Below are 12,227 nucleotides of genomic sequence, written 5' to 3' on the forward strand. Positions count from 1 at the left end.
CCCATCTGCCTGTCTTCCCTAGAAACCATAAACCCCCTTATCTAAAGCTGTGCTATGGCTTGGCTAATTTCTGTGAGTCCAAAGTTCATCATTTATCAGCTCAAGCTCCAGCCTAAGTCTGTTGCTGCAGGGACGAGCCTCCAGCCTCTCAGTCCCTCTCAGAGCCTTTTCAGAGACACAGAAGCAGTTCCAAGGTTGTCCTGAAAGAAGACAAGGCACCTTTTCCAGGGGCTCACAGTGCCATCATTTTTAAGCACATTGGGCTGAATCTCACAGGAAGAGGCAGGATATTTTAGGTCTGGCCTCAGTTGCTCAGGAGGTTTTGTTGTTTTTGGTTTTTTTTTTTTACTTCTGACATGTTTTGATCACAGCCCAATTCATTATTATTAAAGGCAGAGAATTTCCACATTCCTTAACATTTGGCCCTCCCTCCTGGAGCCTGGGGGAGAATTACAATAACAAGTTATGGGAATGCCGGACACGTGCCTGGGCCCGCAGGATCAACAGCACCAGTAAGTTTAGTGAGAGGTACCACAGCTCCCAGCCAACCAGCCTCTCCCATGAGCCCAGCAGAGTTCCCACTGCAGCCCTCCAACCTCTGGGCAGCCCCAGGCTGTGTTTTGCGGTGAAAATTTTGCAACTGGCCCAGGCTGACAGAGGAGGGAAGCTGGGATGTAAAGTGTAGATTCACATGGGTAAGTATTTAGTAATAGGCATGAAGTGTCCCGATCACATTGGGGCACCCCAAATGCAGTTTTATACACAGCTCCTATACCCTTTAAGCATTTGGGAACAGCATGATTTGCCCAGTCCCTATGTATCTCACATATGCTACTGAATTCCCAAGCAACAATAATTTTAACATGTCATGATCCATCTTTCCTGATCTAAATGTCTCTGGAGGTGGTCTTGCTGCAGTTACATGTATGATGCTGGATAATGGGGTGGGGGTTCCCAAAGGTGTCCGGAAGGCTGGGATGCTGATGTTATTTTGGGCATCCAGAGGTATCCTTTATTCTTCAGGCAAGGGGTCATCTTCCTGCGATGATCCGGGGTCCTTTAGTCATGCATACTTAAGCGTGACTATCCAGCACAGAATGTCTATCTACACCGAGAAAATTCTATCTATCTATCCACGTCTATCTACACCAAGAAAATTCATACCATTTCCTACTATACAGACGAATTGCCCCAATAGTTATGGAATGAAATTTTTCTCGCAGTTTTTCATAGGGGAGTAGGGCTGTTGGCTTTTTTTCTTCCTCGACGGGTGTCTGTGATTTTTCGCAAGGCTTCTTCAGGAAGGTTTCCAGGCTGCAGGGTGAAAAAGAGGAATATTACCCAGCGGGGAGACGAGGCAAAACCACCTTCCTTGCATCATCCGGGTGACTTTAACCACCGTGCGCAGCCCCTTTCCCATCTCCGCTGCCTGAGCCGAACCCTTCCCGAGCCCGTTCGGACACCGCGGCTCCGCAACCGCACGCGACCTTTCCGCACGGACCGCGCGCGCGCCCACCACGGCGCGGGAGCGAGCAGCGCGCGCTGGGCGGGTGGGCGTGGCTTGGGGCGCGGTCAGCGGGGACGGTCGGGGCGTGTTCACTGTGGCCACGCCCCCTCCCCGCGCCCGCAGCCACGCCCCCGGAGGGGACGGGCGCGGCGGGAGCGCGGCGGGACGGAGCGGCTGCTGCTGCCCGCGTTGCCTTGATCCCGGCGGGAAGGAGAAGAGGAGGAGGAGGAACAAGAAGAAGAAGAAGAAAGCGGGGATCTTCCCGCTAAGCCGGGCAAGATGGACAAGTACGACGATCTGGGTCTGGAAGCCAGCAAGTTCATCGAGGACCTCAACATGTACGAGGCCTCCAAGGACGGTCTCTTTCGGGTGGACAAAGCTGCCGGCAACAACCCCGAGTTCGAGGAGACCAGGCGGGTGTTCGCCACCAAGATGGCCAAGATCCACCTCCAGCAGCAGCAGCAGCAGCAGCAACAGGAGGAGATGCTGATGGCCGCGATGAACGGAGGGGCTGCCGCCTTCCACCCGCCCCGTCCCAGCCCGCCGGTGGCGCGGGGTTCGAAGCCGCCCCCCGCCGCCGAGGGGCCGCGAGCGAGGCCCTGCGAGGGAGGGGAGCGCGGCTTCGGAGAGAGCGGCGCACGTGCCGAGGCCCCGGGGAGCCAGGCCGGGCGCCGGGGCTGGGAAGCGGAGCCCGACAGGATCCCCCGAGTGGGGGGCTCACAGCCTGGCGGGGGGCGCGGGGAGCAGCAGGCTGGGAGCCCCGGCGACCCCCAGCCCTGCCGCGGCGGGCAGGAGAACGGCGGCGAGGGCAGGCGAGGTGTCGGGGGCCGTGACCCGATGCCAGCCGCACAGAGGTCCTCCTTCTCAAACGCCGGGACCCCCTCGGCACCGTCGGTGGGGCCAGAGGAGCCCCCGCCACAGCAGAGGTCCTCATCCTTCTCGGCACCCTCCGCGCAGCCCACTCGGGGGTTTTCAGGCTCCGCTGAGCCCTGCGGTCCCAAAGGCGGAGGAGATGGCAGCCAGCCGTGGTACCAGGGTGTCTCGCTGTCCTTCCCGCCAGGCTCCGCACCTGCTGCTCCCAGTGTGGAATACCAGCACGCCGCTGCCTACCCCGGCCCAGGCGGTCACTTCGTGGCCCACGGTCAGAACCACAGGCCTGCCAGCGGCAGCGGGAACCCTGAGGCGGGCTCCTCACGCCTGGCCTCCCGAGGGATGGTGGCTCCCAATGCCCAGCAGATGCTTTTCCCGGAGGGCGTGAGCGGGCCACGGTCAGACTCTGGGCACCTGGATGGCTCCAGCACAGCAAAGGTGAAGCTGCCCTGCCAGACCCTCCTTCCGCAGCCTGAGCAAGGGCCATCGGCGGCTGAGCTGAAGCTGGAGGCGCTGACCCAGCGCCTGGAGCAGGAGATGGATGCTCGGCCAAAGGCCGATTACTTCGGTAAGGAGGCAGTCCGCCCGTCGGCACGAGGAGGGCTCCTTGCAAAGTGTCACGGCAGGGTTCAGACCTGCAGGATTGCATTTGCCTGTACATCTGCTTGGTTGTGCTCCGTCAGTTGCCCAGAGCAGGTTTTTTTTTTTTAACTTTTATTTATCACAGGGATTAGACGCTCTTCCTCCTGCGACACCTTTTTCTTTAATCCTACCTCTCTTAATTTTAAAGCAAAGGTAGTTTAGCATCATTGAGGGGGGCAGCTCTGGAAAGAAACTGGAGCAGCGTATTTTGAAGTGCCCTTCATTGCCAGCAGGGAGGCATTTAACTTTTCTTGCCAATGCTCCTGGTTCTGTGTCTTACAAGGATGCGTCCCGATCACGTGTGGGTGGGAAGGCAGCCATCCAGCCTGCGGAGGAGTCGTGCCTGCATAGGCTCCTGTCATGGAGAAGGGCAGAGAGAAGTAGCTTGGAGATGGGGATTGCGGTGGTTTCCCAAAGTTGCCAGGATTTCCCTCTGCCCTCAGGTGCTGGTTCCCATCAGCAGTGAAATGATTGGTGCATCCTGAAGATGGCAGAACAAGCAGTAGGCACGTTCTTCCCTAAATATGGGGTCTGTGACAAGTCCAGACCACCACCAGAGGTTATCACTGCCACTTGGCAGTGGAAAGGAGCCACTTACATGCCAGGACTCCCGATGAGAATATTGAATGTCCTCCTGGATTAAATTGATTTGCTATCCCAGGATGGAGGGAGGTCAGGGTCGAATTGCGTGTTTCCGTTCCCTGCTGTGCCACTTCGCAATTTAACAGCAGATAAGATAGCTCAGCTTTTGGGAGAGGGAAACCCAGAGTGAGTTGCTGGGAAGGCTGGAGACTCCATGGTTAACTTAAGAAACGATGGAAGCAGGCCAGGTGTATGGATATTCCTCATGATTGTAGACTTGCAGTCACAGAAGTAGAACAGGGACAGATTAAACTCTTCAGCCTGGTGCTGAGGAAGTGTTTGCATTTCAGCCTGCACAGGTACTGTTGCACAGGGTCCTGTCTGCTGGAGTCGGTGGGCGGCTCCATGGTGGTCTGAGCCGCACAAGAGCTTCACACCGAGCTTTGGGGGTGTAGCTGGGGGGACCACCGAGCGCTCAGCTGCAGATTGCATAACTAAATGTGTTTCTTGGCAGCAGGCAGGGGGACTTGCCCGCAGAGGGCTGTGCTGGGGTTGTTTATCTTGGTATCCGAGACGGGATTAAGCCCTGTGGCAGGGCAGGAGCATTTTTTATCCTGTCGCAGAAAAGTGATGTGTTCAGCTGCTCTGCTCACAGCGTTTTGGCCTGGAAACAAGTTTTGTCACTTTCCGTCCCCTGCAGGAAGCGCACGGTTTGAATGAGCACATGGAGCCTCCTTGGGGGGGGCTGAATGCCGTGACCAGGAGCTGATAACGGGGATGGGGTCGGGACAGCAGGCTCCTCGGAGGTGGTGCTCGAAAATGGGAGTGTTTTTCTGGAGGTGACATTCAGCTCCACTGGAGAGGTGTCAGGGGTCTCTCCAACAGACCCTGCTGTGTCTGCTCCTCGCGGTGTGTGTAAACTGGCTGGATCATACCTCATCCGAAATGTGCCTGGGGATGGCTCAGGAGGCAGAGGAACCCAGCTAGATTACTTTTACAGTTTTGTCACAAAATAAGGATGCAAGGCAGGAGGAGGCTTTTGTCCCGTGGGAGATTTATAGTGAAGCAGGAGTATTTTTGGCAGCATGGAGAGCCCGGCTGGTCAGGTGGCTGAGTGAGCCCCAGGGAGGGAGGAAACACGGAGGCTGCCTGATCCCCAGTGAGGTGTTCTGACATCCTCCTGCCTCCTGAGATTTTGCACCAGGATGTGATGTCTGAGAAATATGGGAAGGAGGAGAGTGAGATGAAAAAAAGAAATTATGCAGCCTTGGCAGAGGGAAAAGTAAAGTTTTTTGGAGCTTCAGTTCAGCAGGCAAAGGTTCAGCAGATCTGCCCTGCTGAAGACCAAGGAACAGGAAGGAACAAGTATCAAGGTATTTTAATTCTGGGCCTCCTCCTCCCCCTCTCTTTCTCACTTTTATTTTCATTTTTTGCAGTTACCTTACTTCCTTTGAAGGAACAAAGGACACAGCTGGCCTTCTCAACTATTTTTTGCTGTGCCCTACTCTCAAGCTACCAAACTTTAGGATGTAAAAGAAACACTTTTATGCAATAGTGATAAAAAGGATCAATAGTTTGTTTTGTTGCAGACTTCTTCCCCAGTGAAAGGAAGTCTGTTGCAGCAGTTTTGAAGTTCATCAGAGCCAGGAAATGAAACCAGGACTAAAGTACAAATGACCAAAGTATTTTATAAAAAATATTTTCAGTTCTCCTAATTTTGTGTGCTGTTTTTGTAACAAGGGGGTGTTTTTGAAGATGGATCTGTCTGTCAGGTTAACATACTGTCCTTCAGTCTGTCTCAGTCAGGACCAAATGTTTATAAAAAACAATTAATTCTGATCACAGTAAAGGAGCTGCTTTCTCCTTCACTATGTGAAAATGTATGCTTGTATGTGAAAGCCTAGAAAAGGATAAGCCAGGGACTAGGTAAAATACAGGTAGGATGCTGTGCTGAGGAGCAGCAGTCTGGTTATCTGTCAGCACCAACTTGCTGTGCAAAATGCTTTTGTCTGCTCAGAGTAGGTATAATAAGTGAAAGGAAAGAAATACACAAAGCCAAGAATTTGCTCTGGGTTTTTTTTTCCTTTTGTTTTTTTGGAAGTAGTGACCTATGTGTGAGCTGCATGGGCTGTGCATGTCTCTGGAGGAATTTCAGTTCTCCAAGAGGGCTTTTGATGTGCTGATTTGATTTATGTGGGCTGTCAAGGAGGACATAGGAAGTCTCAGGTATCACCCGGTCTTTTGCTTGGGGAAGGAAAAGCTGAAGTTGCTCAGAGAGCAACCGGTTGCTTTCTAGAGAAACTGGTTCCCGTGAGAGAGACTGGTTCCCATAAAGCAGAGAAGGGCCCCCATGTCCCTGGGAGGTGTCACTGGAAGCCAGCTTAGGATGTATTTATGTTTTGGTGTATTATTTCCAGAGAACATTCAGGAGTGAGGAGCCCAAATCCCACTGATTTCCCATGGAGTTGCTTTGGGTGCATCAGCCTTCATCTCCTCTTGGTGACAAGAGATTAAATAGGAATGATCAGGGGAGCTGCAAATCCTTTGGTAGCACCACCCAAATGTTTAGGGGTAGGTGAAGCCACACCATCCCAAAGGCTGAAGGTGCCTGATGAGTTTTCAGGTGAGAGAGATGCACAACCAAGCCAAGCATCTGCCTGCACTGCCTGGCAGTGACTCGGTACAGGAGGGGCCTGGCTGAAGTGTGCTGGGGTCTGCAGGGAGGTTTGACTGCTTGTCTTAGCATGCAGTGCCTTGGTCTGCAGGCATAGATGGATGCTTCTAGAGGTGTAACATGTAGCATCACGTTTTTAACAGTGCTTTTTTCATACAGCTAGATGGAAATCTCCACCTGATGAGGATTATCTACACCCTTACCAAGAGCTTTTTATAAAACCATTTTTATGAATGGTTTTCGTGTTATAAATATTTGTTAGCTGTTGTATTCTGGCTTTCTTGTTATTTACAGCAGAGCTGATAAGCTGTGGGTGATTTAGGAGGGCCCTGGGCATCTTGTTTTGCAGTGAAAAGCTGGGATGCTTCCCAGCAGTCAGGCAGAGAATATCTCCTAGCACAGTCTGCAGATTTTTTTTCCCCTTGGCATAAGCAGAGCAGTAGCTGAGCCGCTGAGCCCTGTGGAGAGCTGGGAGCCCAGCACCTTTGAATGGGTGTGAGCAGCTCAAAGGCCAGCAGTGCTCTTTGGAAGTGTAGTGCACAGTGAAATTAGTGTTTTACCACTACTGGAACCACAATTCATTTAACTTTGGGGCTGTACACACCCGGGGACTTTACTGAACCCTGCTGATGGTGGGGCACCAGGACACTTTGTGTGCAGCAAAGGTAGTCTCAGGGCTGACAAGTGGAGAATTTCTGATTAAAATGAAAGTTCCTCTGAGTCTGTTTTGTCTGTGGGTGATGATGACAATGCCATTTCCACCGGGAATGAGCAGAGGCATCCTTTACCACCTTCTCCCGGGAGAGTACCAAAGCTGAAAGGGGACACCCGCCTGCAGCAGAGAGGAGGGGGAGGCAGGGAGAGACAGGTCCTGGTGGAAGAAGGAAAGCCAGAAGGATCACAGCACTTGGAGTAGTGGGTGTGTACAGATTGCAAAGCTTATCTCAGTGCAAGAAACCAAACAAACAAGTATTGGCCTGGAATATGGCTCTTCAAGATTACAGCAGTATGTGCTTCTCCTCCCTTCCTCTTGGGAGCTCAGCTGGGTTTGCAAGCTAAGGAAAAATCTACCAAAAGGAAAGAAAAAGCAAAGAGTTGAGGCAGAGGAGCAATCAGTGTGTCAGCCAGAATACAGTAAGAGTGGGACTGAAAGAAATAAGGAGCCTCATTCATGTGGAATGGGAGTTATCATAATCTCTGATGCCACTGTAAGGTACTTAAAATGTCACTGACGTGAGTTTGATGGCATTTTCGTCCTTCACTGGCAGTGTGTTCGTGAAGGTCTGCAGCAAAGTTGGGGGTCAAGAATGTGGCATGAAAAAGGGAGCAGAAAACTTGTGTTTACTAACTCTGTGGTTCTCTGGGCAGGGGAGTACCTGTCCATCTTTGTACAGACAACCCAGTCCCTCTGTGATGAATAAAACCAATCTGCCAGGTTTCGAGGCACTCAGTCTCACTCAGGCCTCCAAATCTCCTTGAAACCACCTCTCAGCAAGAGTTACTGCTCAGTAGTGGATAAGCAGCATAGCAAGGCATGCAATGTGTGTAATTTAGAGTTTGATGTAGGAATTACTTGGGTAAAGGTGAGCCATAGGAAGGTGGGTGGGTTCAAGTTCCAGAGAAATTCTAAAGTAAAACCAGGAGAACTGAGCATCACACCGTGTACGACAGGGTGAAGGCTTTTCTCAGCAGACAGTCTTTGAAACACGTGTGTGCAAGTGGAGGGCTTGGTTCTCCTGGGATAAATAGGTGGGTTGGAGACACAGCAGCTGCACCTGCACAGGGTCCTCCCTGTCAGAGTGAGTGTCAAGCAGAATTCTGATGGGGAGGACCCTTGTGAAGATACAACTTCTGCCAAGAGGAATCGGGATCTGCTGTGTGCATGTGTGGACAGATGGGAATGATGTTACCAGAGGGGATAGTTGTTCTTCTAAGTTCAGCTGAGGGTTCTTCAGCATAAATCCAGCCTCCTGTAAATAAGGGGCAAAAACCAGTTGCATCTGATGGAGAAGAGTCAGTCCGATTGCGGAAATGTGGCTTGCACAGAGTATGTGGAAGGAGTAGGACAGACTTGCTGGCTCTGGATTAGCCAGATAAGCAGACCCACACCACCAGAATCATCCTGCCCCTGCATTCCTCTTACCTGGGACCAAATTGACATGGCAAAGAAATGTCACCACTGAAAAAACTGTCATATTTGGCTGCTCAAAATGAAGTGACAGTATTAGTAAGCCCAACCAAGAGCACGTGTAGGAAAGGTTGGCTGTGCTGTGTGTTGCTGAGAAGGGAGGTGAGGGTAGAGGTGAAGGCTGCTGAAAAGAAGAGGGATGCTGTTGGAAGAACTGTGGTCTTGGTCTGTAGGTTGATGTTGTCTGAAATGTGGAAATAAGTCTTGGTCCCAGAAAACACTGCTGTTCAGCATGGCTTGTGTTGAATTTATAGCGAGTGGGATACAGTAAGTAACTAAACTCCTTCTGGTGAGTGTGAAATAGCAACACTTGGAGGAAAAAATGCCTCCAGGGGCTTTGAGTCGGGTGGTAAATGGAAATTCACTTGTTGAATTTTGAGGGTGGGACTGACATTTGAGCACCGGGTTCACTTCCATTTCTCACAGCCCTTGAGGTCTGCGTCCAACCTCTTGTATCATGTGAGCCAAGGCTGTTCCTGGTGAGAGCCCTCCTGGTCTGCAGTGCTGAGATGGAGAGTGGCAAGTGCTGGGAAGTGGCTTCCAGGGCATGTTTTTGGTCCCAGCTCTGTTCCAAAGGTCCCTTTGTTCAGACTCTCAGCTGCAGCGCGGGCGCTTGCTCGCTGCGTGATGCGAAAGGGAACAGAGATTTCTTTGTTGTCCAGGGACGGCTGCCCTGCCGGCAGAAATTGAACTGAAATCAGCAATTTCCATCCCTTTTCCTTCCCAAATCTGGCTGCCATTCTGCCTGTGCGCTCAGGCATGAATTTAGTGGTGCTGTGCATGTGTGGTTTGTCATCCTGGTGGTAAAAGGGAAACCTGTCATTTCTTCTTAATAAATAACCTTGTCTAAGGTTAAAAATCATAATTTCAGAGGGGATGTCTGCTGCAATTGGTACTTGGATAAACACTTGTTAGGAGCTGCAAAGTTACTGAGCGCAGGAATCAGGGATCTTGCTGAACTGTGGCTGCTTAGGATCCCTCTGCTTCACGTTGAGGACAGAAGTTTTTGCTAAAAGCCACTCCATGCCAAGAAAATTACCCAGAACTGCTGACTAGTGTCAGTGGCATGTGGGGCTGGAGTGATGCTGCTGACATTTTAACACCAGCAGCAAGCACAGTCAGCACTGTTTCGGGAAATAGCTGTCGGAGCTGGCATGGAGCAGGGCGTGGAGCCCGTTCTGCAGCAGGATGGGCTTGGAGGTGGCCCCGGTTGCGCTGGCTGCCGTCAGCACACGTGCTGCCGAGCTCAGCGACTGGCTGCCATCAGCAGCAGCTTTTGCCTTGCTTTTGCCTTGCTTTTGCCTTGCTTTTGCCTTGCTTAGCCCAAGCCAAAGGATCAGGATCATTGTGACAGCAGGGAGTGAATGGGGGAAAAAAAAGTGGAAAGGAAAAATCAATACAAAAAAGGAAAAATCAATAAAAATCACTTCCCCCACCCACCCTTTCAGGCCAGGTGTGCTGAGTGTCAGAGATGAAGGCTCAAGTATGTTGGTTCAAATGTTTCGGAGTATTATATCTGGAAAGAACAAAGACTTATTTAGAGAGTAATTTCACTTGCTACTGAGATTTAATAGGTTTTCAAGTAAGATCTAGCAGATACATGTAAGAATATAAACTAGATTCAGATGTGCCATAATGTCATTTTTCAATTGTCAACCTTGGCACAGGATATGTATGAATATTTATAGCATATCTGGTTATGACGTCGTTGAATAATTTAGCACATTACAGTTTTTACAGAACACATTGTCAAAGTATTTTAAAAGCCCTTTCATTCTATGACTTTATTTCCCATTTTTTAGGGGCCTAAATATTGAAAGAAGTGGGGCAAAGGGTTAATCAGGGCATGAAATGGAGCATGGACTGAAAGGAAGGTCGAAGAGTGGTTGGGAAGGTTGAGGGGTGGGAGGTGGAGGAAGATTGTGGTACAGATGTGAGAGCCCTGACAGCTCCTGCAGGATCTGTCCTGTTGGGAAGCCAGAGGGCAGTGCCTGTGCTCTGAAGCATAATGGGATAGACAGGAGATGGCAGAGGCAATTTCTGCCCTCCATAGGGTTTGCCCTAGCCTACTTAATAGTGGCTTATGCCTGCCAACATCTTTACTGGGCATTGTGCCTGCACTCAGCGGCTGTGCCTTCTGCCTCCTGCTTCTTCTTGCTGCTCATCCACAGTCAGTGTCACCCGGCTGCTTTGTGGAAAGGAGGAAATCGGAGCATGCTGGTGAGATTTTCTGGAGCAGCCACTCATTGGCACGGAGAAGGGGAAAATGCAGCACTTGCAGTGCAATAAATACCTTGGGTCTGTGGAAAGCCTGGTGGGTGTCGTGGAAAATTGGCAGGTTTTCTGCTCTCTAAACTTTCTGCTTGACATTGGTGTACTCAAGAGGGAATTTTGAGTCATTAGCTCTTGTGTCAGATCATTGCACAGAAATTCAGGCTGCTGCTGAATGTGTGCATTTCTGGGAGAACACATCCATTTAAGAAGCCAATTTTTTCTTATCTTTGCCTTGACTTTTTTTTTTAATCCTTTTTCTAATGCCTGTACGATTTATCTTTCTTAAAATGTTTCTTTCAATAAATGAGATAAACCTGCTCAATTCGAAAAAAGCCAGAAAGTTTTGCTTGCTTGGTGCCAGCCTGAGTGCTGGGGTGGGCCCACAGCCAAGTGAGCATTTCATTCGTGTAGGATTTGGACAAACAAAGTAACTAATTATTCTTTGCAGCCTTCTCTTCAGGTTTGTGTCAGTGTGGACTCTGGCTCTGAGTGCAGTGGGGCTTGGCACAGCACTAGGACAGTTTTCAGCGTGCTGGTTGGATGCATGCAGGCAGCTGCAGCACTGAGAGCCAGGTCTGCTCTGCAAAAACCTGGGAAAACCAAGTGTCTGCTTTTCAGCAGCCATGTGTGTGCTACTGCAAGGGACTCCTGAGTGGTTTTATCCCTGTAGTGTGGAAACTGACCTCCAGGGCTATTGGCTGCAGGAAGAAATTCTTACTCACCCTGGCAGTGCAAGCCTGGTGCTGCCAGAATTGAGTTACTTTTCAGCGCTGTTGTAAGCACAACGGACTTCTTCCCAACTTTCTCCAGACTTTTTCAATTACTCTGGAGCTTGCAGTGTCCCAAAAGAAGTGAAATTTTGTTTACCATCCTCCACATAACTAAGGATCTCTAGCAAGATGATGTTGTTCCTCCTCCTGGGCCAGTAGGAGTGAGGTGTGACTCACAGTCCCTTGACCAGGGATTTTAAGAGCCAGGATTAATAGGTCTGGGTAATGGTGAAAGTTGAAGCCACATTAGAGTCACTACAGACCAGAGACAGGAACACATAATCTGTTTTTCCTTCACACTGCCCCTTATTCATTTATTTGCTTAAACAGAGATCCAAGTTCCTCAGTTAGCGGTAGTTAAAGGGTGGTGCTGCTTTAAAAACAGCCTGTCACAATTGCAGGGCAATGCCTGAAGTGAGTAAAATGGCTGGATGTTCCATTTCCTTGTTAAGAGAGGTAGGTGTCAGGTAGTCTGGCTCTGTTTTATTGGGGAACCATTAGGGCCTTCAGCAGGCACAACTGGGATCTGAAATGGATGATTTAAAGGAGGTAAGTAAACAGCTGTGTTTTCCTCACATCAGTTGTGACCAACAAGCTTATCTTATACAATAATTGCCAGAAACTATTGTCTATGAAGAGCTCTGAGCACCCCTTACTGATACTCACTGCTTTTGTGAGGGTCCTTAAGGGTCCTTAAGCAGGTTTAGATGTATATAAAGG

The 12,227-nt window shown here is 50.3% G+C and overlaps 1 protein-coding gene across 3 annotated transcripts in view; it reads left to right on the top strand.

The window, feature by feature from the left end:
• The first annotated feature begins 1,631 nt into the window (after positions 1-1,631).
• LIMD1 (LIM domain containing 1) overlaps positions 1,632-12,227 on the top strand; it is a 32,890-nt gene continuing 22,294 nt past the window's right edge. For all 3 annotated transcript variants that reach the window (XR_013182269.1, XM_054645135.2, XM_077178233.1), the window contains exon 1: positions 1,632-2,945. Coding sequence is in view for 2 of the 3 variants with exons in the window: in XM_054645135.2 (XP_054501110.1) it covers positions 1,787-2,945 (1,159 nt within the window). In the remaining variant the exon portion in view is untranslated. The remainder of the gene's footprint in view (positions 2,946-12,227) is intronic.

The sequence above is a fragment of the Agelaius phoeniceus genome, chromosome 1, assembly GCF_051311805.1.
Source record: "Agelaius phoeniceus isolate bAgePho1 chromosome 1, bAgePho1.hap1, whole genome shotgun sequence".
Classification (NCBI taxonomy): Eukaryota; Metazoa; Chordata; class Aves; order Passeriformes; family Icteridae; genus Agelaius; species Agelaius phoeniceus.